We start from the raw sequence: 27,176 nt of genomic DNA, 5'->3' as shown, positions 1-27,176 counted from the left end.
TTCACGACCCACATGTAAAGTACTTTCATCGGTTAAACACATCTAGATATAATTTTGTACATGTGTTATATCCACACCATCTTATCTATTTTGCAATATCGTTTTGGGGCAGGTCCCCAAAAATGTGAAAGATCCAACACTTGTGAGGACCTCAAGAAGTTTTCAATGGCAGACATCCAATCCCTACTGCTAGCTGTCATGTGGTCCATTTCGAATTTGTATCTGCCTCATTTTTGTCTCATTGCATAAATGATCACACAAGATGGGTGGACTGCGTGGATATAACACAAACCTCATGGTGGGGCCCATGAAACTATGTCACGTTAACCCACGTGCACCCATTCTTGCCATGCCGAGATTCCAAAGGATTCCAGTGATTTGACAGTTGGCAATATCCAATCAAAGGAAAACAATAATAATGTGAGTTTTACTCTTATGTTACTATGGTTTTCAATAATCTAAACACACCCTAAAAGCTGATAGTACGTTGGGCTGGAACCGGCCACGTGAACCACTCAGGTTACCTACACCTGCTTCAGGCAAGAAAATATTCAAAATCTGGTCAATTTGGACTTGTTGGCTATACAAACCAAGCAAACTATCAAGTGTGCTAGATTTTAGTTGCTTAATTCCTATCATCTATTTATAGCTAATGCCATGGGCTGAACCAGTCGGTCTACCTCTTGACTGAACGGCCCACGTAAACATATCGAGGCCCGGTCCGGGTTTGAATACATTGGTTTGTATCACAGAACCCTGGTCCCCACTAGCCCAGCTTGTACAAGCTCAAATCCTGAACAGTACTGCAAAAACTTTTTGGCTGAGCACAACCTGTTGGAATGCAAATTTCCTCCTTTTTTTTTTTTTTTTTTTTTTTTTTGCATTATTGTAACATGTTTTGGAGATTTCCACACCCAGCAATACTTTCTGCGAAGATCATTGATATTTCTTTATTTCCAGAGTCTATTACTAGATGAAGGATTATCCAATAACATTACCGTTTTAACTTGGATGCATTCGCCATAGCTCAAAGCAATGGCTGTTTTTGAATCCGACTGACGTCCCGAATGCTTGCAAATGAAGTCTCCAGCCGACATGAGCTTGCCAAGATCCACATTGGTCTTTACACTGAGCCCATGGAGCATATACACGACATCCTCAGTAGCCACATTGCCAGAGGCACCCTTGGCATATGGGCACCCTCCAAGGCCAGAAACAGACGAGTCCACGGTGCTGATTCCCATCTGTTAAAATAGAAGAAAACAATTCCAGAGTTGATCCTTAGAAGACTGCTTGGTTTTGAGGGGGTCTTTCAAAACGTTGAATACTTAGGCAATGAACTCGATTTACATGGGATCCGACTTTTCCACCATTTGTGGAATGAAAAGTATAGAAATTGATTTCCATTTCCAAGGTTGTACTACAAAGACTGGATATAAATTTCTCCCCAAAAACATACTGAAGTTTTATTTCTAAGGTTATGCAGGACAGCCCTCGTAGAAAAGTGCATTCCAAACCAGTGTGTGGGGTATCAATAGTATCAGCCGATACTGTCGGTTATCAATTTGCAAATTTGGGAGTGATATCATGGACTTTAACCTCCAATTTGCAAATTTGGAAAGAAAATAAAAAAAAAACCGAAAATTCCCCCATTAACTTGCAATTAGGTGTGGAAAAATCATATTAGAGTGGTTGGAGGCTGATCTACAAATTGAAGTACTTTTTAATTAAAAAACTTTTTTTTCAAAAATTCCAGATTGAGCGGTTATTTAACCTTAAAATTCATGTGTTTATGATCAACAGTTATTCAATTACATCCATCGATACCAATACTGAAAACATTGTTCCAAATCAAACATCAAAATTACTATTGGATTCCGCAGTTTTTCATTCGCTATGAATTCCCAGGGTTTTCCGTGTGCACGATTTGGATCCTCTCTATCCAAAAAAGAACTGTGAAATCCTAAACCTGTGGATATGTACAGTATCTGGAGTACTCAGTTTGTACAAGTGGGGCCCATGGCTCACAGATCCATCATCCATAGCATTGACATAATGCGCTCCACCATCAATGGGGCACTATCCTGATTCTTCCCATCAAGCTGTCCACATTCAATGATAGAAAAGACAAGTACAACAATTAAATGGCTTGGATGATCTGATCTGGGAGCTCTTGGTGCATACCCTATCCTTTTTGTGGGGAACCATACGAATGGTCTTTATCAGCAAATCATGGGCTACACTCATAAAACTGCAGGATCAGGTCAACAATTTATTTTTATTTAAAAAATATAAATAAATAAATAAATAAATCTCCTTTTGATTAAATGGGGTTAGTGATTTACTCTCTTGAAAATTATACAGAGTTTTGCTTACTTGGAGGGAAACAAGAATATTTGAAAGAGATTGCCCATATGTGTCATGGAAATGTACAGCAAGCTTCTCAATGGGGACAACAGCCATCACAGCTTCAAGCATTGGAACAATGGTGCCTGCAACACAGGAAAGAAGCATGTAAAGAAAACAAAACCAGAATGAGTATCTGGTGCTGCATGCTAAGATCTTAGTTATCATGAATTCAATCTCAGTCAACAAGGCATTTCCAGACCTTCCATTGCTGGGCCCTATGACATATGGGGGCACAGCCCAAAAATCACACTGATTGGGTGATCCAAGCAACTGATTGGATGCTTCTGAGAATTACACCTCCAGCCAAATGTCAACATTAGATAGGAATTATGTCCCTTGATCAGTGGCTAGGAACATCTGATTTTTAGAGTATGGCATATTCAAGGCAGGCACAACAGATGAACAGTCCAGATCTCATACAAGCATGCCGCATGTACTGACATTGAGCACTCGATAACAAATCCAACTATTATCAGTTAGTAGTAAGCATTGGATCCACTCCCAGCGAAAATAAAGAATTAACAAAAAAATTAACATTAGTGCTCAAAACATGCATATTCTGCAATGCAGCTTTTGAAAGTCCGGAAGTTAAGGAAACCTCTTCTGTCTACAGTGACAGATTAATTATTCTTTTAACTTCACATAATTTTGGACATTTGCAATAGTCTGTGATCCAGACCATTCATTTGGTGGGCGCCACCATAATCATATCAATATTCCATAATTTCCCAAATCTAATGTTCTTAACCCTCCAATAAGTGACCTATAAAGAAGAATGCGGGACAGGGTGCTACCTAGCAGCTGTACTTTCCAGCTGAACCTGGCAGTCATATAATGCCCATGTACATCCTCATCCTATTTATCCGGCCATTTAACGGCATGTAGGATTTATCCCTAACAGAGAATATGAGCAACGGTCACCCACGTTTGGATCTAGCTGATGAAAAAGTCTAACCAGATGGTATGATTTCAATTGGTTTTTCCACATAGTAGCCACTCCATGTTTGGATCTAGCTGATGAACAGTCCAGCGATAGTACTTCTGTGCAGCGTCAGGGATATGCAAAGATTATAAAATGCTAGTATGACCCAACTTTTCTTCACGCAAAGATTAGAAAATGCTACGTACGGCCCAACTTTTCTTTTATGTTCTCTTCAACAGTAAGATGGCAGTGGCAAACCATCAGAGGCTTAAGCTTGAACCTCAGCTATGAGTCCCCTATTGGGTCTCAACTCACCACTGTATTTGTGTATGCATCTGGCGAAGAAGAATTACAGTAGTGACTCGAAAGCTTTGTTTAGCATGCTTATCCTGGTTATCGGTGGCAGGTGGAAGCAGGCATGGAAGAGCAGCATCGGAATGTAGAAAATAAACTAATTTGACATGTAGTGTCCAGGGACCATGGGCTTCCTAAGTGGGACTGGCAACTTAAGTGAAAGGCTCTTCCTACTATCATAGATACATCAAGTCTACCCTCCATAAGGTGAAACCACATCCTACAACCAAGGTCTGTTAATGGTAACAGTGGCCATAACAGCCAGCCTCCTTCATCAGTGGTTGTGAATGACTGACTTTTTCAATCTTTTCAACCTTGGTTCCATAGGAGCAAGTCAGAAAGATTGAGAAATAGAACCATCTGATTTGATTTGTTCTCAATAGCCATGAGATGATCATCTTAGGGTGATCCTTTTGTTGACGGATGCTCCTATTACACTCGTAGTCTCTGAAGGACGAGAACCAACTATGTAGTGGCTGTTTCAATATGGGTTGTAGATCGTAACAGCTATTACAGCCCCTATAACAACCGAAAAAGAAGGAAAAACCAGAAGAAAAGGGAAGATCCCAAATATGCAGCCTTTTCTAGTTTTGAAAATATATATGATGGTTTAATGGGCCATTCTTTGGTAAGAATATTGTCTCGGGCTACCTGATGATACTGTTAACCTGAGAAGCTAAGACTGACTTTAAAACAGCCATCATACAATCCATGGGATTCATCCCACCAATGCATATCTCTAATCATTTTATACAATTTTCCTCAAGAAATTTAAGGGAAAATTAACATAAAATTCAAAGGAATATTGTCAGGCCAAGTTGGGTACACTTGAATGACCTCAAAACGGCCTGAAATTCATGTAATCCATGGGATTCATCTCACTGATGCATATCCTTAACCATTATACATCATTTTGCTTAAGAAAATTAAGGAAAAAATAAAAGATTTTTTATACTATTCAACCCCAAAATGACCCGAAATTGGCCTAAAATACCCAAAAATAGAAAAAGAGTTCAAAATCGTTGATTTTGTGCATGCATTATAGATCTAAACTTCATATATGTTACTTGTTAATCTAAACTGCAAACATTTTTTTTTCCTGTTTTTGGAAAGATATCTAAACTCCAAACATTTTAGATAAAATAAAATAAAACAATAAATTGCTGGAAACTATTTAAAAAATGGTGAAAATATAAAACATTGAAAAATTATGCAAATAGGCTCACGTAGAACACAAATCTAAGTAAGATTTTGAATCAACACAAATGCAGCAAGAAAAAATAAAAAAGAAAAAAGAAATTTTTACCTTTCTTACTTTCCCTGAAATAGACTCTAGATGTTGGATTCATTGAATCAAAAACTCAAATCTTGTATTTTGATCTTGAAAATTGGTGTAAATCTGGTATTAAAAAAAAAAAAAAAAATGGTTGCAAAACAATCCTACAAGGATAAAATGGGGACAAACGGGGGAGAAAGAGGAAATTTTTTAGGGAAAAAATGTCGTATTGGCGTATGATGCTTTTTACGGGCCTTTTTTTAAGGACTGGGCATTACACCCCCGTATCATCTAATGGGTCCCATTGTTACCATTACATAATGGCCATTATGACCATTACGTAACCTTTTTCAAATACCTTGCCTCCAACAAACGAAATGAAGTCTTCATGTGAAAAACAAGGGGCATGTTTCACTGCTCCCGGTTCCCAAGGATGAGGGTATGTGCTAGAGTCAAATTGTACTCAAGATAACCATGATTTGGGGTGGAAAAAACATTTGGATTTTGCATTCGCTCTCGTTTGGCAAGGGGGTTTGCTCACAACACTGAAGCTTTTGCTCTTTGGGAAGCTATAAAGATATCCACAACCAGCTCTGGGGGAAGACGTCAATGTGGAAGGGGATTCTGCTAATGTTATTGATTGGGTAAAAGGGGTGCAACCTAAGGCTTGGGACTTTTGCTTTTGACAGAGATTTTTATCTGCTGCGCTAAACTCTCTTCTTCTTTTTTTTTTCTTTTTTTTGGCAAGTTGGTAGAGATGCTAATTATATTAGCATGATGCATTGGCAAAGGTTGGGGTTCCTTGCCTTTCTCTTTGTAGTGGGAAATATGTTCCCCTTTACGCAATCTTGTTGTCTTTGAAAATAAAAAAGGAAAACACTAGCCGTCTTATTGATTCCGTTCTCTGCACCCTCCCAAGCACCAAACATGATCAGTATGCCTGGGAAGCCCTTTCAACGACTTGTGGTTCTCCCAAACTACCCAATGTTACGAATAGACTTCTGAGTTTTGGAAGTGCCCCACTTGGAAACAACCTCATCCAATGCACATTATTTCTTGGGGCAGATACTCTCACATCCATGTCCTTACCTTGCTTGCTACATGGTCATAGCCATTATTTAAACAGTTTATAACCTTACCTGGAGTACCCACTCCAATTGTATCACCAAGGGAGATTTCAAAGCAGCCCATATCATAAAGCGCTTTCGAAACATATGAAACTTTTGATGGGAGCACTGCTCCTTCAACAGGACAGCCCGCAACACATGATACATACCTGCAAGGTTGAAAATCAGAAACTTCAAATCAGTATATGTAGCAGCATGAAAACATCAATGCTAATGAAACAACGGTTATAATGCAAAACCACAAGGACGGGTATCAAATCATTTTGGATTGCCAATAAGCTGATAAAAAGAAAACGAGAACGCCAAACATAACCACTGATTTACTCTTTAATATGATGTTGGAATCAATGTTTTAAATATCAACAATATTGGCCGATATATCGTGTATCCCACGTGTGCAATACGAAACGCATAGGCAGTGCCGATATATCCCACATGTTCAATTCAGTGAGCATTTTCAATTTCCGATCCTCTTTTTTTTTTTTTTGTAATTATGTTAAATCAGTGTCAAATGGTTATAAACCCATTGGTTCTTCATGTTTTGCATGAAAAATCATGGAGTGGAGCTTTGATTTCAATATCCATTGGTTCTTCATGTTCTCCTCTTTTTTTCAGAATTCTCCTTCAACCAGTGTCAATTGAGACTAATTTCGAAGTATTTAGGATTATTTGATAAAATGATCATCACATACAATCTAATTTCAAATTTTGAGTGTAAGTGGTCCGATTTGGAAAAAAAATTGGGAAATTTCGAAATTTTCCAATTTCTCCCAAATTGCTTGCAATGTTGCACTCCAAACATGAAATCAAATATGTATGAGGGCTGACCTACTGATTTGTTAAGTCCTTGTTAATTTTCAGGAAAAAAAAATCATTTTTAATTAAATTTTTTAAAAATATATTAAAATATTATATATATATATATATATATATATATATATATATATATATATAATTTCCCTTTAACCAGCTGTCAATTGAGAGTCTGAGACTAATTTTGAAGTATTTAGGAATGTTTGATGAAATGATCATCACATACATTCTAAATATTATGCATTAAATTTTAATATAGTTGCATTAATTCAGTCAAACAACACATAGCTTGGGGCCCTATGTAAAGGAAACTTATTATGTACACTTCTTTTTTGAGATGTTATGATTTAAAACTGTGCATTAAGGTCTTTTTTAACAATCTCTAAAGTTTCAATGAAAAATTCAACCAATTTCCCAATGTTTCCCCATGTTTCCCAAAAGGTGCGATAAATTACCCGATACAAATATCTCATGCGATAACCGATTTGTATACGTATCCCAAGGATGTGATATGTAACACAAAACCGATATTTTGAACACTGGTTGGAATTGATTAGTTTGGATGCACAACTAAGTTCAGTTCAATCAAAAGATGAAATACCAAAATGGTAATGACATATCTCAGTACTCAATATGAGGAAGTAACCCTTGAGTTAATGCACAATCGTTCGAATCCAACTTGTAATACTATTGCATTTTACAGCATAGTCCCTTGATATGAATACCAATGAAGGTTGATCAGTCCATCCCATTGAACTCATCATTTCATCATAGCCCTTGCCCCAGCACTTTGTGCTTAGCTTTAAAAATCCTGTTTTGCCAATCAATCCTATTTAAGGCCCTATCCTCGGTAAACCAACAGGCCCTCAAATCTCTTCTAACCAGCTTGATCCAAGCCCGTTTTCCTCTCATCCAGTTCACTTTTCTAGTCCCTCAACCCTAATCAATTATTCCCTATTGCACATGATTGACCCATCTCAAGCCGCTCTCATCATTTTATCTTTTATTAATACTATTTCTAGGCTGCTTCGCATGGCTTCATTTTTATTTTTTATTTTATCCTTCTAGGCCCTGTTTGGGATACACCTAAAAAATTAGTTCATCTCATTTTACTTAACAGTAATTACGTTTTAGATATCTTGATCTCTATCTAATGCACAAGTTCACATTAACAGTCTCCAATACATGATTACTATTAACTAAAATCAGAAAAACTCAATTTTAAGATTGCCAAACAGGCCTTAGTCTTCCCACGCATCCATTATTCTAACATCCTCATCGAAAACACTCAACCTCTGCTCATGCTGCCTTCTAGCTGTCCAACACTTTACCTTCGTCATTTAAGAGAACAATAAAAGAGAAACATGAGATACAAATGCACAAATGAACTCTTGACATCTCTGCCCTGCAATGACATGCATGACTAAGTTGGCAAAATTGAGACATATATTTGCCATGAGCACTGCACCAAGTTATCCAGTTGGAATGCCATGAGATGAATCGGTTGGGATTCAAGTATCTCCGGCCCCTTTCTTTCCACTGCAATAGAGTAGAACAGAAGTTCTAGCATATCATGATATCACAGTATCTAAATATATGTGACAATGGTGACAACTACGGCACATCAAGATGGATGTTGGACTAAATCAGGATGATGAACTACATCAGAGTGGACTTAGATTTACTTTTGAGAAAACATGTATACGTTTGGACCAACTTGATGGATGGATTGAATCTCACAATTATGGGCCATGCTGGCACATGTGTGCGCTTGATGGATGTACATAACTTTATTGCACACTGGTGTGCGCTTAGCAAAGCTCTATGGTATAACTTCAAACCATGGTTTACCAACTTATATGACCTTCTCATCATTCGAAATAGACATCTTGTGAAAGAAAATAATTTGCTGGGCCAGTAAAACAAACATTAGAAATGGCAAATCTTCACTTGGTCAGTAGAAAGAAATTGCAGGGCCCTTGAACCTTCCAAGAGGAATAGGTTTCTAGGAAAAGGAAAAGCAAGACGCACCCACGAACAGGAATAGAGAGCTTTCTGGCAGCAAGAGCAACATCACGGTAACGAGTGAGGCTCTCTTCAATGCTACAATTAATGTTTGATCTAGAAAAGGACTCTGAAGCAGATGCAAATACGGCGACTTCCTTTGCACCAGCTGCTACTGCCGCTTCAAAACCCTGGAGCATGTGACGTCAAATCGTCAACTGTTCTCTTCAAACAAATTTGCATGGTCTAAATGATTTTAGAATCAGTTTCAGACAAGCGATTACTTTAAGATTGGGAGTTAACACAGGAAATCTGACACCGTCCACATTTTGAATTGCTTCCATCACATCCTTTGCATCTGCTAGCTGTAATGCATTTCAGCAACAAAATGATTCAGAAATTGGAAGTTCATGGGTTCAAAATGACAGACTGAAGTTTTGATGTACCAAGAAAATGCAGGTGGGATGCCAAACAAAGTGCATAAAAATGAAGCAGAAGTAGGTGGACGGGAGGACATTGAAACAACGAAGTCCTTTACCATCTGAGGCAGATCTAATGGTAAAAAGATAAGAGGAATTATAGGGTCCTGAGAGATCCAGCAAACATACAGTTTTCTTTTATGCTTTCAGTTTTGTACATGTGGGCCCATCGTCTGGTGGTCCAGAACCATTCTCTTATGTACCCCACCTTGGATAGGAGATGCCTCAAACTAGATTGGAAAATCCAAAACTGCATCCTTTAACCTTTTTCTTGTCAAGCGTGGACAATTACTGGATTTTTTTTTTCAAAATATTTGTAGCCACTGATCAAGGGGTTAGATTTTGAGAGGCATTCCCCTTCCTAAGTGGGCCCATCAATCATTTATTCATCCATCCATTCAACAATAAATGGATTATAGATCCATTAACAGTGTATGTTTCTTCACTAATAGACCCTTTTGGCATGGGTTGGCCTCCAAACAACTTGAGGCCCATTAGGTTAGGCTCGGGCGTGAACATCTGGTCCGTTTGATAATGCCAATCTTGGGAATGTTCAGGACCACGCCCTAGATAGCCTTACCTAAAAGTCACAACTATCTTTTCTTTGTGCATTATAGTCCAAAAACCTTTCTCGGTTGAAGAATGAAGATTCCACAAAGAATAAGCAGTTTACTGTTGAAGTACTGTGAAAGCAAGTCATCATAAGAGCCGATTACTCTCTCTCTTTCTCCGGCCCCTATTTCTGCGTCTGTTTCAGTCATCGTCTCAGTCGTCTCCGTTTCCGTCATCCGCGCTCAGTCGTCTCCGTTTCCGTCATCCTCATGGGTATCATAAGTTGCAAGTGCTGTTGGTATTAAATAGTGAACCCCAAAGGCAGAAACATTTTGTGCACCAAAAAGTTCAATTTGATCCTTGGAAGATTTCCTATGTTTTGATGAAATTCACCTCTTTTTTTCCCTTTTTTTTTAAAAAAAATAAAAATTGAAAGGTGATTTCTGCAGTGGAGAATGAAGACGATGATGACGAGAAGAAACCACGATCCCCATACCGTAGCAGCTAAGACTGAGGACGGATCGGGGCCATCCAACAGAAGTAGAGCTTCGAAGGGATCGGAATCTCCGACAGCGTCTGACGATGAGGCGGCAGAGTCTAAAGATCAGGGAGCGAATGGCTGAAAGCAAATCCCGCCCCGCAATTGTCCCCCTACCTCTTCTATGACCAGGAAGAGGGATTCATACTCTATGCTTTTCATTAAAGGGTACCCGGAGGGGTGGCTCCCCATTAACATCCCGAGGGTCTTCAGCCGAGCAGGAGCAGTCATGGACGTCGTTATGCCGAGAGACCGCTCCAGCGGTTCCTTCAAAGGCTTTGCTCTGGTAAGAATGGCCTTCGAAACGGAACTAGCAAGGGCAATAGAAATGCTACATGGTAGAAATGCTACATGGGGAAAGATTTGGAGGCATTTCCATGCTAGTGCAGAGGGCTAGGTTTGGCTCGAACCGAGTCGCCCAACAGAAAAGGGATCCTAACCCCACAGCATCCAATGATACTCGTTCCAAAACCTCCCATCCCCTAACCGAGAGAATGAAAGGTCTCTCTTTCAGAGACGCTCTCCTTCAGCAAAAACCCTCCGAATTTAACCATTCCAAACAACACATTGGGAACGACCCTCCACCTAGCACCAAACCGGCCCTCAATAATGAAGATCCCAAAGACTTAGAGAAGGAAAATATGATTTGCATTAGTCAGGCCACCCTCAACCGTGCCAGAGAAGAGTTAACGAACACTATCGTCATCCTCAGCAAAGGCGGGGCCACCATCTCTCAGGTGAAAAATTGGATAGCAGAAACTATCGGCTTTCATCCCAGCAACTACAATATCAAACCAGTGGGTTACAATGAGTTGTGGGTCAAGGTTTGTCCTGGACTCAACCCGGAAATGCTGCTAATGGCGGGCCATTTGCATTCAGGAGGTCCAGTAGCGAAAGTGATGAAATGGGAAGATTTTTCCATTTTCAGAATGGAAAACATCTGGATCCAGATTTGGGGAATCCCCATGGAACTCTGGTCCAACGAGTTCTTCATCTCGGCAGCGACTCGCCTCGGGTCCTTCCTTGAGTTGGATTCCAAGACGAAACTAGGAGAGGAGCTGGCAGTTATCAGAATGAGGGTGAGAAGAAAGAAGGACTCTCCTCTTCCACCCTATGTCTGGGTTCTCGTCGACGAACGTATCATTGAGTTGCCGGTGATAAGAGAAGCTCCGAATGAAGCATACCCTCGGTGGGGAGATCTTTGGCATACCAGGGAAGGTCCTTCCTCGGCTCCGGTGGACCAACTAGCAACGTTGATCAAAGCACGAACACATCATCCATGCTCCAGCGGAACACCATCACTAACTGCTGACATCCTCTCTGCCTCCATCGGAGACGGCGAATCCATCCTAGCCCTTCAAAGGGCACGTGGCGCCATTGCGCTAACTCGATCGTCTCCCCCTGCTGAAGCCGATTCTCGAGAGATGTTCTCTCCGACGCGGCGGAAGGATACAGCTCCACCTGTCTTGTATGCAGCAGACATGTGTACTGCGCCAGGCCCACTGATCGAGTATCTAGGGGAGCTTGGCACGCGGTGGTCAGAGGGACGTCCATGTCAGCATCAATCTCCATACGTTTTAAGTCGCTTGCACATCGAAGGCTCTACCTCTTGCAGCGACTGACGCGTGTCCACCCGCGTCAGCACCTCCAGCCCATCCCAAGGACACTTGTCCACTCGACCCTTAAGTCCGTCGCATGCGTTCGCTCCCCCTCCTGAGATCGGGTCTTGCTAAGACCCAGATCGTATTCAGTCGACTATCCCAGACGCACCAATCTATCCAACCCAAAATCAATCTCTAGCCATTACCTCTCGCCCACCAACATCCTCCCCCTCCAACATCATGCACGGTAGTCCCAACCATATCGAGTCCCCTATGGTGAACTGGAAGATCCTGAACCTCTTGCTTCCCCCCCTCCAAGTAGCAGGCAAGAATCCTTGTTGCGATTCCGAAGACGACCTCTTTGGGAGAGAGGCGTTGAACTCTGGCTACTCGGACTATCAGTCCCGCCCCTCTTCTCCCCTCAACTCCATCCCTCCATCGGGTAACTTCGTAGACCTGGGCCCCATCACGTTATTCCAAGAGAATTCCTCGGGCGATGTGTTAGAAGCAGAGCCTCTACAGATGTGCGCCGAAATCCCTCTCCAGCAACATCAAGCCACCGTGACAACACCGTCGAACGAGAACAAATCAGACCTTCTATATAAGATCCATAATAAGTGTTGGATGAGAGAAGCAGTCAGGCATGTAGGCAGATCACTCGGGTTGTCTTTCGGGGATAAGATGGAGGATTACGTTGCCCTATTCCAGTGTATCGAAAACAGAGGAAGACCTTTCTCAAAGACCAGATCTCTATCGAAACACACCCCCAAATCCAGCAGCAGCCGCGAGCTCCAACGTCTGGAACCAAGTCCAGGTCTCAAATCAGCTTCCAAAGCTAAGCATCGAAGGTAGGGTAATCAGGGAAGCTCTGTTCCCAAATGAGGATTATTTCCTGGAATGTTAGGAGGGTGGGCTCTAAGCAGAAAAGAAGCCTTATAAAAGCCTCCATGAGGAGAAAAAATCCAGATGTCATCTGCTTCCAGGAGACTAAGGTCCCTCTCTTCAAAGATAGTTTGCTGGCCACCCTGTGGAAAGTGAATGAAGCAAAGTGGGTCTCTCTTGACGCCATTGGAAGCTCGAGAGGCATCCTCGTAGCATGGAATTCTTCTAAGTGGGATCTCCAGTCCTCTTCGATGGGCGTCTTCTCGGTGTCGGTTATACTGAAAGATAAGTCCTCCAATTTTCATTGCCTTATTTCTTCTGTTTACGGTCCTATTGTTGATTCCGTCAGATCTGAATTATGGGACAAACTAACCCAAGCAAGACAATCTTTCTCAGGGCCTTATTGTGTGGTTGGCGACTTCAACGTTATTCGCTTTGCGGAAGAGCATTCCCGTAAGAGAAGGGTCTCTCTAGCCATGATTCTCTTCTCCAATTGGATCCAATCCCAAGAGCTCATCGACTTCCTACTATCTAGGGCAAAATTCACGTGGACCAATGGTCGCAAAAGCCCCATCCAATCCAGGCTAGACAGGTTTCTCGTATCGCCTGAATGGATCGAGGCCTTCCCCTTAGTCATTCAAATTGCTATTCCAAGAACTACTTCAGATCACTGTCCGCTGCTGCTTTTGATGGAAGAAGACAACTGGGGTCCGAAACCATTCAGGTTTAACTCCTCGTGACTCAAAATAAATGGTCTCAAGTCGAAGATTGCAAATTGGTGGTCGAATTTTCTGGTCGAAGGTTACACAGGGCATAAGCTAATCTGCAAGCTCAGACTACTCAAGCTTAAATTGAAAGAGTGGCATCATGAGGAATTCCGGACGAGAGTCTGAATCGGACTCCCTATTGTCAGAACTTCAACGCATCAATTCTAAGTCCAAAGGGCTTACATCTTCGACTGATATCCTGGGCAGGCGTATCCAAATCATCCAGGCCTTATCGGCTAGGGCTTTGGAAGACAAGGCTTCACGGAAGATAAAATCTAGAGCCAGATGGGTTGCAAAGGGTGACAAAAACACCAAGTATTTCCATAGTATTGCCAACATGCATTACCGATCCAAGGCTATATTCAGCATCACGGATAATGGAGTCTGCACTGAAGATAAACAGGCAATAGCAGACCTTGCCATCAACCACTTCAAAACGCTCCTCTCCTCTGATAACCGAGCTAGACCACGACTCGATTTCGTTCACTTCAACAGTCTGGATACCGCTGAAGCCGAGCTTCTTGAACCCCAATTCACAGAGAAAGAGGTCAAGGCAGCTGTTAAATCTCTGGGAGGTGACAAATCACCTGGACTAGATGGATTCCCGATCAGTTTCTTTCAAGCCTGCTGGGAGATCGTCTATCTGGATGTCCTCCATTTCATCCATGAATTTCACAATAGAGGCAGACTCTTGAAAGGGCTCAGAGCTTCCTTCATTGCCCTCATCCCTAAGGTGGCTGGTGCAAGTTCATTCTCGAACTTCAGACCAATCAGCTTGATTGGGAGCCCGTACAAAATCCTCACCAAAGTCTTGACCACTCGCCTATCGAGAGTCATAGGGAAGTTAATCTTGCCTAATCAGAATGCCTTCATTAGAGGAAGACAGGTCATGGATTGTGCCCTTATTGCCAACGAAGTCCTCCACTCCTGTCAGAAGTCAGGTACCAAAGGCATTTTTTGGATATCGCCAAGGCATACGATCATGTTGACTGGAGATTCCTCCATTATATGCTTACCCGAATGGGATTCGGGATCAAGTGGAGAAGGTGGATTGAAGCTTGCATAGGCTCGGCTCACTTCTCAATCCTGCTTAATGGCTCCCCTAAGGGTTTTTTCAAGAGTTTAAGAGGGCTGTGCCAAGGGGACCCCCTATCCCTCTTCCTATTCCTCATCATAGGTGAGGCTCTGTCCAAAATGATGTCGAAAGGTCAGGACGAAGGAATTCTGAGAGGAATACATATGCCTGGGTTGTCCTCACCCATTACTCACATCCAGTTTGCCGATGACACTCTCAACTTCTCCGACGCAACTGCGACAAACATTGAAAACCTTCACACGGCCCTCTACTGTTTCGAGCCTGTTTCTGGGCTGACAATAAACATAGCGAAGTCGAAGTTGTTCGGGATCAACGTGCCATCAGAAGTCCTCCACAGTTTTGCTGATATCCTTGGCTGCCCTGCAGACTCGTTTCCCACCTCTTTTGTGGGCCTTCCCCTATCCATTGGCCCTCCCCCTAAAGCGCTGTGGGACAGGATTATCTGTAAGTTCCAGAATCACCTGGTAAGATGGAAGTGTCGCTACTTAACCTTGGGAGGCCGGCTAACCCTTATCAACGTAGCTCTCTCCAACCTTTCGTTATACTTCATGTCCCTGTTTAGATGCCCTGCTTCAGTGTTGAAGGCTATCGACAACCTTAGGAGAGATTTTCTGTGGTACGGTAAGGAAAATCAAAGGAAGATCCATCTCCTTGAGTGGAAGGAAGTCTGCAAGATATTCCGAGATGGAGGTGCTAATGTTAAAAATCTGAAAATTATGAATCAAGCCCTGCTCGATAAATGAACCTGGAGGCTAGGTGCTGAAGGCGATGCCTTTTGGACCTCGATAATCAAAGGCAAATACGGCTCCTCCCCAGGTGGATGGTGGACCAAGGACTCTTCTTCCTACAGGGCCTCCTATTTATGGAAAGGGATTTTGCGGTCGAAGCAGGCAGTCCTTCAGAACATATGTTTCGAATTGGGAAACGGATCTGCTATTTGATTTTGGGAAGATTTATGGGTGGGTGAAGACCTGTTGAAAAACCGCTTTCCTAACATCTACCGGCTCGCCCCAAACAAAAAAAATATTCATCTTTGATTGTTTCTCAGTTTCCGCTGGCCAAACTGTCTGGGACGTGAGATGCTCTAGGAACCTCCATGATTATGAGCTTACTGAATATACGAAGCTTCTAGACTGCATCTCTAAGACCATGCCAGACCAATCCTCGCCCGACAGACTTATCTGGAGGCTTGACAACACCAGCTCTTTCACGATCAGATCCCTCTACTCCTACATCGCTCCTATATCGGATCCACCAGTCCCTGCTTCCCCATTCATTTGGAGGTACACAGCTCCCCCCAAATTCATCTGTTTCGGCTGGCTGGTGGGTCGAAACAGAATCTTAACCATCGATAATTCAGAAAGAGGGGGATGCAGATAGTGAATGTATGCTTATGTTGTATGCAAGATGCAGAGATGGTGAATCATCTTCTAGTGCAATGCCCTTTTATTTCTCAAATCTGGGCCGACTTCAGCCAGCGGTTCAGAGTTAGTTAGTGCATTCCAGACTCATCCCTCAACCTGCTATCGACTTGGCAAGGGTTCAAACTAGGAAAAACCATAACTATTATTTGGAGAATGGCCATTTTAGCAATCTGGTGGTCTGTTTGGGAAGAGAGAAACGAAAGATGCTTCAATGACAAATCGTCATCTGCTAATGCAGTTGGCTCTAGGGCCAAAAGGCTTATGATCGAATGGGCAGTCAATTCCAAGGGGTTGATAGATAGCAATCTTTGTTTTCTAGGCTTTTAGTGCCTGTCTGCTACCTCAGCAGATTTGTTTTTTTTCTTTCTGTTATTTGTATTCTCTCCTTTCTTCTTTAATATATTATCACGTTGCTTTTTTTTTTTTTTTTAAAGCAAGTCATCATAAAAGGTATAGAGGGAAAAAATAAAATAAAATAAGGAAAGACAGAGAGAGAAAAACCAAAGGTACATTACCTGTGGTACCCATTTTGGTGAAACAAAGCTTGTAGCCTCGACAACAGGCAGACCAGAAGAAACCAATCTTTGGATCAATTCAATCTTTACAGCTGTAGGTACAATATTCTTCTCATTTTGCAATCCATCCCTTGGCCCAACTTCCACAATCTTTACAAACTTTGGAATATCACTTAAAAACTGCAATTATGCAAACAAAAACAAAAAACTCCATATTATACACCGCTTGAATCACAAAGAGGTGATGGAACAAATATGATTAATACATCAAGGAATTCAGATAATAGTAACTGAAAACTAAATAAAGAGAAAAGCGTGCAACATCTAAATAAAGCTATCAAGAATGAGGAATCTAAACTGAGAAATTAGAAGGCAGCATGATGTCACGATCGATCATTTCCATGTCTCCTTGACATGGGCTTATAGCCGTTTCAACTGATGAGGACATTGTGCGCACGCGCACGCCCCCCACCCTATGCACATACTCAAGGAGGAGGGTCCCACTATCGATCTGGATCGACGATGACATCTATGGAAGACCTCTTAGTTAGAGGGTCGTGCTATGGAGCATTGGAGTAGACCCGATCATCATAGGGATTCCACCATTGGATCTCATGATCATGGCCCACTACCCTAGATGATTTATGATTTTGAGTTTTGCTTATTATCGTTATTAGAAACATCATGAACGATTTTCATTGCGTTGATTAGTTGTTATTTTTGTTACTTCGTCTCTAAGTAATAGTGTGCGCACATGGCGCGGCTTTTGGGTTAGGGTTTTCTTATAAATAGGCAACCCCATGTAGATTTTTTTCATTGAAGTTTATGAATAAAATTCTGCATTTTTTCTTCTTTATTCCTCAGAGTTAAAGAACCTAATCAGGTGCGAAACCCTCCATTCATCAAAGGGCTAATTACCGTAGTGCAAAACCACAACCATCCCAAATCGTCCCCACCTCCTACACTCCACATTCATCATCTCCCACAGCCTTTCTGTTGAGGGTCAAATATTGCATATCAGACCCCAGTTATTGTCAAGATTTACAAACATAGTACTGTTTAACGGCCTGATTTAATCGTGTTCGTGATGCAGGGCGTATTCACGAGCCTGGACTGGGAAATGGTACTAAAAGCATGGATTTAACGGTCTGAAGTCACCAAGGCAAGTGACGGACACCAGGAAACCAAGATCGACATATTTGCATGCTAGGGATCCAAGAAAATCGAGAAATTGAAGCTCAAGTGGCCTGAAAAGTGTCCAGAATGTAAGATCATAGGGTTCCCACCATCTGATCAATTCAAAACTCCATACGTGGCCTGACGACTATAAATGAACCGTACACGTCGAATTTCAGCTCTTAGATCACTGTGAAAGTGGCCCAGTTGACAGATCAGTCACCAAAACAGTGATATGGGGCCCACCTGATCTCTGGATACGCTTCAGTTTTGGACTCAACGGCTTAAATAAAAAGAGGAAGAAGATGGTTGGAGGAGATTTGATATATACATCATCGTGGACCCCACCTGAGCTGGGTGTGCACTATGTGCAAATGCACCAGGCGTGCATAGAAACTCCAGGACGGTCAAACCGTCCTGGACTTGAGCTCCTTCAACAACAGCAAGAGCCGTCCCCTCTGTTACGCAGACGATCAGACTGCGGAAGCTGGTGGGCCATCATCATGGCCCAAAGGGTCGATCCAAACCATCCATCTTGTAACGGAGCTCGGAAAGGTCGACGCCATGTTGGCTATCTGCTCCCATGCGCGTACACACGGGAAAGACTCGATCAAACTCAGGATGGATGGCAGAATACAATATTCTGTGGGCCACACAGAATCCAATCTGAAACCAGATATTTCTTACTGTTTTTTCGAGCAGAATGCAGTGGACGGCGTGGATTTATCAAAACAACAGTGAAGTGGGCCCCGCCATCAGCACAACGTCCGTCGTGCGCTGCCTCTGTTCCTGCGGTCAGGATGATCCGGGAGGCTGTGGTCCACCCCTGTTAATCGGACGGTTGATCTGATTCGTCCAGACGAAGACCAGACTCAAGACGAGCACCACCAAGAGGGCAGATGTGGAGCCGCGACAATCAGCACTCCGGAAACCTACTCCTAACGCCGCTGACTGCGTGCGAAAGCAGTTTCTAAAAAGAAAATGCGCCCGGCTTCCGCAAGGCTCCGTCTCGCATGCTGTTCCTAATTGCGCAGGGAGTTGCACACCGTTTTACGGGGATAAAGGGCAGGAGAGAAGATGGGAACGGAGGGCAATTGGAACGTGGAGCTGTGAGCAGCGAAAGGGGTTGAACGTGAGCTGGATCTCGGGTGGAACATGGATGTAGGGCTGGACGTGAGCAGAGGCCGACCGGGTTTTTCTTTTCTTTTCTTCTTCTTCTTTTTAATTGGAGTTTAGCCTAATCATGCCCGTGATCGGCTAAACCTCTTAGCTAGGGCTAAGAGGTGAAGCTTGTAGTCAGATGGGAGACTTTATTTTATTCATGAACTAAATTTGATTTTGGTTGATTATTAAAGGAATGTTTTTAGTCTTTAATGGTCTGTTGCGACTGAAATTACAATGGGTCTGCAATGGCTTTGAATATTTTTTTTCCCTTTTGATGTGTATGACATCAGGAAGCCCTGTTTTTCACCATCGTCTCCAGGGCATAGTCGGATGATGGTACCCTTCCTAACCTTCATAATCATCTGATTGGTTGGTAATTAGTTTAATTCTTTTGTTGAGTTTCTCCTAGGCATGGTTTGGTGAGGGAATCCATTCTAATTCATATACCTTTCATCTCTTTAAAATAATATCAGAGGAAGTTCAATTTAATTTTCATGAGTTATGAAGCAGGCATAAGATCTCCCTGATCTCTACAAGTGGATCCTTTGAATCCCTAGTTTCTTATTCCTGAATTCTTTAAGTTTTAAATAATTATTTCATCATTATTCCTCAAATCACACTCGATTTAGATTTCATCTTATTTTAGTTCTAGTTCTAGTTATTTTCAGATTACGTACAGGTTTCAGTCCCTTGGGATTCGACCTCGGTCTTACTGAGTTTATTACTACATCACAACCCTATACTTGGGGAGTGAACACTTTCCATCTTCAGATTTATCTTTTTTTTTCACTCAAATTCTCATTTACAGAAGATTTTCAAATTCTAGCGCACCGGGGGGCTGAAACTTCTGCGGAACACCACGCACACATTGGACCACGAATCAACGTGAAACTTGGTATGATGGTGGACCTCCCCTGGCCGACCAACCCCTAGCTGGCTGTTTCCAGTTTCGTGGGCCCCATACACGTACGGACAGGAACCCACGCATGTGTGTATGGGCTGGGTTGCTGTCCACACATGTGGACTATCTCAGGTTATTCTCCCCCTTCTATTTCACTCCTCTCTTGCCTTAAATGCCTAACCCTAACCCTAGATAATCCCAAATTTCAAGTTTTTTCAACTTTTACAAACCCTAGACTTTCCCTAAATTGAAACATGGTGAATCTCTTGAATTGAGGAACAATCCTTTGCAAGAGTGGATGAATCTTACACTCCTTTGGGCATTGTTTGGTTTATAATTTTATTTGATCAAGCCCTAAACATGTGTAGGCTTGGACTCCCATAGATTCCCCTTGTTGAATGTTTGATTGTATGTGGGACGTGGAATTTTGTGATTATTTAAAATTGGTATGATCTAAAGCTTGAAATCTTGCATGTCATATTTAATTTCATGTCCTGCATCATCAACTCTCCTTGTACATAGTTGTTTTTATGTGTACAATATTCTAGAGACGATTAGAGAGTTGAAGACATTTTTGGAAGTCCTCTGGTACCTTCTTGTAGCTAGAGAATTCTAGAAACTTTCTAGAATCCTCTTAGCTGTCGGATGGTCGTCATGTGGAATCATCCTAAACATTCATGTAGAGAGACTAGAAGCTTCCTACCTCTATATAAGGAGGGGTCGTCATTTGAAAAGCACCCAAGAAAGTTATAAGCTCTCTTATGTTCTAGTGCAATACAATTTCTCTTGCCTTCCAAAGTTTTCTTGTGATTTCTCCTCTTCAAGTTGCTAGGTTAGCACTTGGGTGTCGGTTGACTCATTCACGACAAGACTGTATGAGGAATGTTGCATGGTCTACACTTGGGGAAGCACTTGGGATGTGGCAATGAGCCGAGGTTATAGAGCTGTAGAGATAAGGATGCTGAGATGGAAGTGTGGGAAGAATATGATAGAATTGAAAAGAGGTCAAACAAAGCAGCGGAGAAGTACTCTACTAGGAGATACAATGATGGGGAGCAAATTTACATGGCATGTTCATGTGCACCAAACAGCGTAGATGGTAAGGTTTAAGGGCTTGAAAGATGATTAGAGGAAGACCTAAAAGGACTTGGATTGAGGTGGTGAGAAAGGATACGAAAACTTACTGAGGACAGGCCTTAGACAGGACTCTTAAGCAATTGATGTATGTAAGCAGTTAGCACTTATAATATTTTCCTGAGGCTTCTCATTTTGCAGCGATAATGATCAACAAACAAACAAAAATGTGCGCATGCGCGTGTGTATGTATGTATGTGTGCATTCTTTTTCATCAAATATGAAAACTCCAGTCTCCAACTCATGCAAGTCACGAGGTCGACTGGTCCAATTCAAAACTTTGCAGTAGGCCTAATTGAGTTTTGAGTGTTGAGTTTTCCATCATTGAATGTAGATGACAAATCATAGGGTCGAGGAACATTTATCAGTCAGACACTTCTCCCCTCAAGTTTTCCCAATCATGAGTTATTTCTACAAGTATCTAAATATTTCACCACTCCCACATTTAGAAAAAAAAATAAAATCAAATGAAGATTCTACAATAATAAAGAAGCACATTCGGAATTTAACAACACCTTATTTGTTCGGTATCCCGTGTCCTTGTAATTGCATTGTGTGCCATATTGACGGTTTTGTGAATGCGGTGAACCACAAGCACTATCAAATACTCTACTCTAACCAAGCGATGAGATCCTTGGATTTGACAGGTTACCTGGAAATTTTCCCTTGAATAGCTTCTCCATTGGAATGTCTCTCTTGTGGATTCCTCACTGCAAGGGAAGAACTCATTACAGCCATTCAATAGAGCCATCTTCTTAAGCAAAAAATCTAAGTTTACAATATAATAGATGAGAACCATGGAACAAAAATTACAAAATTGGAATGTAATCATTGACATTCAAAGAGAAATGGAAAAGATTTTATACAGTGTAAGGTCCCATTTCACTATCAACTGCTTTGGAGAGGATATTTCATTGAAACTGATAACCATTCAAAGTGTTTGGCATTTGCTGTAGTGCCTTTTCCTAGACAGGCATCAGTAAGAGTGCTAAAAGTAGCACTTCTCAACCCAAAAATGTGAACTACAGAGAAATTGTTTGCATTGCACCTCTTTTTCAGCCACTACTGATTTTATCTGTTCGAATACACGTTTGGCAGACATCCAAACGCACCCTAAAGGTCAGATTGATATATTGACAAATTAGTTACGAAAAGTTAACAGCCCGTTTGGATAGGGGATTCCGCAAAATCAGGATTAACTCCTAGGCCCTAAGCATAGGATTCACAGCATTAAAGCGGCAACTTTGCTCCGCATAAATGCAATTAGTGCCTCTCTTCTTCTTCTTTTTTGTTTTTTTTTTCTAAGAATTCCTTAATTGTATTTATGCGGAGGATAAAGCAGTTTTAGTGCAGGGAATCCTACATGGAAGGCATGGGGCTTGCCAAAATCAGGATTCGACCTAATCCCAATTTTGCAGGATCCCCTGCCCAAACAAACCCCAAGTAAATGATAAAATCCTATTGAGCCATTAATAATGGTTACCAAACTCTTGATTTAACAAAGTATCGACAGCTTATGAACCTTAAGATTGCGAATGCAATAAAAGCACTAGCAACAAATCTTAAGATTGGATTTGTGCATGTGAAAATATTATACAAGGGAACCCATTTAGAGTTGGCCATATGGTACAAGAGCACAAAATTCAGCTTATCCAGAATTTCAAGGAACATGAAATCCCTCCATTAAAAAGTTCACATAGACAAAAGCAGCACAAGAAGATGAAGAGGTCAGCCAATGCAGGAACTAGCTCAAATTCTGAGGAAAAGGACAATATGAAAAACAAGCATCAAGCTCCAGGAGTTTATCTCACGATTAAGATTATTCAAGTAATAATGTGTAGACAAACAGCTATTCTGCTAATTATTTAAACCCTTTGACAACAAACCACCTTTCAGTACACAGGTGTAAATCAAATGTATTGCAAGTAGACATTTTTTAGCCATCAATTCTCTTCATGCACATGTGGCCGATCTGATGAGTGGACTGAGCTGATTCTGTACCAGCACACCTACACAGTAGGGCATACATGATGAATGCTCTGGACCTCGCACACGTATGATGCACTGCCAAGTCTTGAGTGGGATTCTAATCCTACTCATGTGACACTTAGCAGAGCTGATGTGTTACACATGAACCCATCAGATTCACCAATTTGAGCTTTGCTAAGCACACCCGTGCGGGCAATAAAGCTCATGTACACACCGCTCCTGACAGCATGGCATGATAGGTACAAGATCCAATCCATCCATCAGAAAGGAACCACTATATTGATGCCCTGGCCCAAGAATCAGGTTGATCAACGGATCACGTGGGCCACAGTTTGTAAAACAAATGTACGGCTCTAAAAAACTTGGCTGAAGTTTTTTGACCCATTCACCTATTTCCAATATTGGGGCCCACATGTTGAGTGGACCAGATTTATTGATAGGAAAACATGAAGAAGGTTGGACCAACCTGATGGATGGACTGGATCCTGCAGCTATGTGCCATGCTGGCACATGGGCGGCATGTACATGAGCCTTTATTGCACACGCGTGCACTTAGCAAAGCTATGGATAACCTAAGGAATGGTTCGATTTTATTTGTTATTCATCTTTCACATCATTATTGAAGCAGGTTATTTGATTGATAAGTGCAAAGCAAAAACAACGGACAATTAGGCACCAACATATGAAACTCAAGTAACTGTTCTTGTAAGGTACATTCACGGGAGAAATTATGGGATCCAGATGCACTACGAGATGAATAATGTCCTGATGCACTCAGTTCGTGCCAGTGAAGCCCGTGATTTGATGATGTATACCATCAATTTGATGGCCTCACTGCGGACGGGGGAAGCCCCGAAATCTTCTAAATTTGACGATCCTAGCAATCCAATCAGTGCCTTTTTTTTTTCCAGACTGTTGACTTATTTGTCTTAGCAGTCTATTTTGCACCCCACAGTCAAAAGGGTTGTGAACTTCCAAAATGGGACATTCTTGAGGCATTCCCCATGAAACATGGGGCCATTATACTAACCATGTGGATTGCCAAAACATGGACCCAACTTGCATGCACGCATGAATCAAGGCATTACACTGTAACTTCTCATTCATAAGGCTCTTCATCAGTCTTAGGCCTATGCAAAGGGGGGGAAAAACAGAAAATCCAGTAGACCATAACAGAACATCTTCAACCTGTGAAGACATACCTGCCACTGTTGGAAGAGCTGCGCCTCCTCTCTTCAATCATTCCCATTTCCATTTCACCGATACCCAGCCAGCAAGAACTGGAGGAAAATGTTTGAAATCTACCAACGCCGTTCAAGTTTGGCAAGTTCTCAAAACCAATTGGCTCCTCTAAACGACGCTTTGGAGCTGGATATCAGAAGGGAAATGGGAACATATATGCGCGATAAGCAAGTTCTCCACCACGAACAACTAAGCAAGGCCTTGGATGCAAGCACTGGATCAACAGCAATACCAGAAGGGCCGATTCGCCTCAGATGAAAGGACTTTTAAAACTCATTTCAAAAATTCAAGTACCTGAATTCCAATGCACAAAAAAAAATTAAGCCAAAAGAACATATCAATGCAAGTATAGAAACTGAGATCTTGCAACCCTTTAGGGTACCCTTATATTCAAATGTACATTAGTGTGCCAAATATATATTCTAGCTAGCATGTGGGTTTACCACAAAATTGTGGTTGGAGCCTGGAGGTGCTCTCTGAGTGTACTCAACAAAATGCTTGGTGTTTGGGTGCTTAAGCATGCAACAATTTTCTCTTTTTTTCACCGTGAATCGCAAAAGGCCTCATTTTTTTTCTGAAGTACAACTTGGTGGTAGTGCACACTGTCGACCATGGATCCATGAACCACACAAATCTTACACTTAATTAGTGCAAATCTCAAGTGGTTGCCAAAAAGTACTATCAAACAACTGGGTTTGGACAAACACTATAATCATTCCTCATTGACAAGGATTCCCCACTTCCAATGCAGACAATGAATTGCTACAATCAATTGTGTAGATTTTCTTTCCAGTTATGTTTCTTAATCAGAAAAAGATTCCCAGATATGAAGCATGTGATAAAAGAATTGACCCATCATATGAGCTAGGTTCTTAGTGGAACACCTGTCAAAACTAATTAATGACATTCTCATATTCACCCCGCCTTTGAGCAACTTACAAGTTACAACCATATAAGATCTTTAATTACGGAGGTTCCATGTATCCAAACAATAGAACATCAGAAACTGCTTTTTTTTTTAGGTATTAAGTGGCATTTAACAAATGGCAATGATGTAGAAGCTTTTTTAGAGAAGTTCAATAAAGATGTCCAATTTATATAGAGAAGATTTGACAATGATATCAGTGGATGAAAATATTTTATGATCGAGCAATGAAAGTAAATCAAATTGCTTATAAATGTGGAATCGATCCTATGATATTTTGACTTCTATGAAGATTTTTAAGTTTGAATACTTAGAAAGTTGGCTGCTACGCTTAATGCCTTGGTTGCCTTTAGAAGGCAAACAGGATAAAAGGAATTATTATTATTATTATTATTATTATTATTATTATTATTTTTTAAAAAAGGCCCGTGAACATGTAGGTGAGAAAGAAAGCAATCATGCTAACATAACTCGACAGGCATAATGACTTCACTTGCCACCAGATAACATCATTGAAAAAGAAAAACATGAGAAACCCATTAACAAAAAAGAAACCTGCTCAATCAAACCATGTTTGTCAATTCAAAAAGGTTATATATGGTTTATCACAAACCCTTCATGCTTGGTTCACACACTTTAGTTCCTTACGTAGAATGGGTTTCTGATACGGACATCGGGCCATTTAAAGTATATCAACATAGGAGGCATGCATTACCCGTGTCAATATAATTACATGACGGATATGGATCGGGTCTCTAGAGGTGGTTGAAGACCTTACACATGTGTTCATGACATATGTAAGTTGATTAGAGGAGACATTTGGACCATTAGATCGCGAGGATGGTATGATCGGACCGTTGGATCGTCACAGCCCACCTTCATTACGTCACCTTCATAGAGCTATCATCGGGCATCTTAAATTTACATTTAGTTTATGAACATTTGATTTATTTAAGTTTTGAGACAGTTTGCGCACAATTTTGTGTGAATTTCTTTTTTTAAAAAACTTTTTTTAGTAGAGGTATTTTGGTAATTGCATGTAATTATGAATTTATAAGGGTTGCCCTAAACCTATAGCATCTTATGTTATGTTTATGAAAGAAAAAAAAAGAAAGTTTTTTCTTTTGACGATTTCGTCTTCGACTTCCAGTGATTAGAAGAGGGCGTGAGGCCCAAATAAACAATTTCTCATCCTCTACTTATTTCTCCTTCTCTCTTTTCTCAAGGTACTCTTTTCTTTAATCCCATTCTCTTCCTTTTCTCCTATAATCTTTAAATCTATAAGCCAAATCTTGTTTTTTTTTTTTTTTTATCTAAATCATTAGATATCAAAAGATTTTCATCCCTACATAAAACCCATCACCCAAATCTAAATTTGAAGAACCATCAATTCTTTTCTGAATTTTTCAGATTTCCCAATCCAGGAAATTCCTATTTTTCTGGAGTAGAAAATTCACTTGGATCGTTAGACGAACCTATTACAAGATAAAAGTTCTATCTTTCGCCGGATCCAACTAAATTCAGATTTTAAGATTCAGTACTTCGTGTTTGTGATGGATGGCCCTACTCAATGTTATATTAACCTTATTTCTTTCTTGTGTTTATGATGTATAAGGCAGACTGATATTTTATTTATTTTTTAAGATTGCATGAATCTGCCCCTTTCAAATACCATATTCATTTAAGGTTGGATTAGGCCGTCCTACATCAATTTTTGGTATCAAAGCTTAGGTTTTTGCATCAGGTCGTCTTAGATTGAGTTATCAAGAGTTTAGATTTTTATGTTTTTTTTTCTAGGGTTTCATGCATCGCATATAGAGTTTAGATATGAAAATTTCAGATTTGCATTTAAAAAAAATAAAAAAATAATAAATAATAAAAATAAA

At 41.1% G+C, this 27,176-nt stretch overlaps 2 protein-coding genes across 3 annotated transcripts in view; both read right to left on the bottom strand.

Annotated features, from left to right (window-relative positions):
* Positions 1-27,176, bottom strand: part of LOC131228246 (hydroxymethylglutaryl-CoA lyase, mitochondrial-like) — a 97,467-nt gene that overhangs the window by 11,341 nt on the left and 58,950 nt on the right. The window lies entirely within an intron of this gene.
* On the bottom strand, positions 406-24,378 carry LOC131226825 (uncharacterized). The gene is made up of 9 exons (XM_058222547.1): positions 24,326-24,378; positions 21,787-21,844; positions 21,650-21,748; positions 16,760-16,939; positions 9,190-9,270; positions 8,933-9,096; positions 6,101-6,237; positions 2,377-2,492; positions 406-1,244 (listed from the first exon to the last, which is right to left on the bottom strand). Exons 1-9 carry the CDS (start codon positions 24,376-24,378, stop codon positions 951-953), a joined length of 1,182 nt encoding a protein of 393 aa, XP_058078530.1. The 3' UTR covers positions 406-950.

This window comes from Magnolia sinica, chromosome 15 (genome assembly GCF_029962835.1).
Source record: "Magnolia sinica isolate HGM2019 chromosome 15, MsV1, whole genome shotgun sequence".
Classification (NCBI taxonomy): Eukaryota; Viridiplantae; Streptophyta; class Magnoliopsida; order Magnoliales; family Magnoliaceae; genus Magnolia; species Magnolia sinica.
This window is presented reverse-complemented; position numbering and strand designations above follow the sequence as displayed.

Bases quoted from the DNA above. Each gene is read 5' to 3' on its own strand.
- LOC131226825 (XM_058222547.1), bottom strand. From the start codon at position 24,378: ATGGAAATGGGAATGATTGAAGAGAGGAGGCGCAGCTCTTCCAACAGT. The intron at 21,845-24,325 runs GTATGTCTTCAC...CTTCCCTTGCAG, and splicing joins AGCTCTTCCAACAGTGGCAG to TGAGGAATCCACAAGAGAGA. The intron at 1,245-2,376 runs GTAAGCAAAACT...CTATTTTAACAG, and splicing joins ATATTCTTGTTTCCCTCCAA to ATGGGAATCAGCACCGTGGA.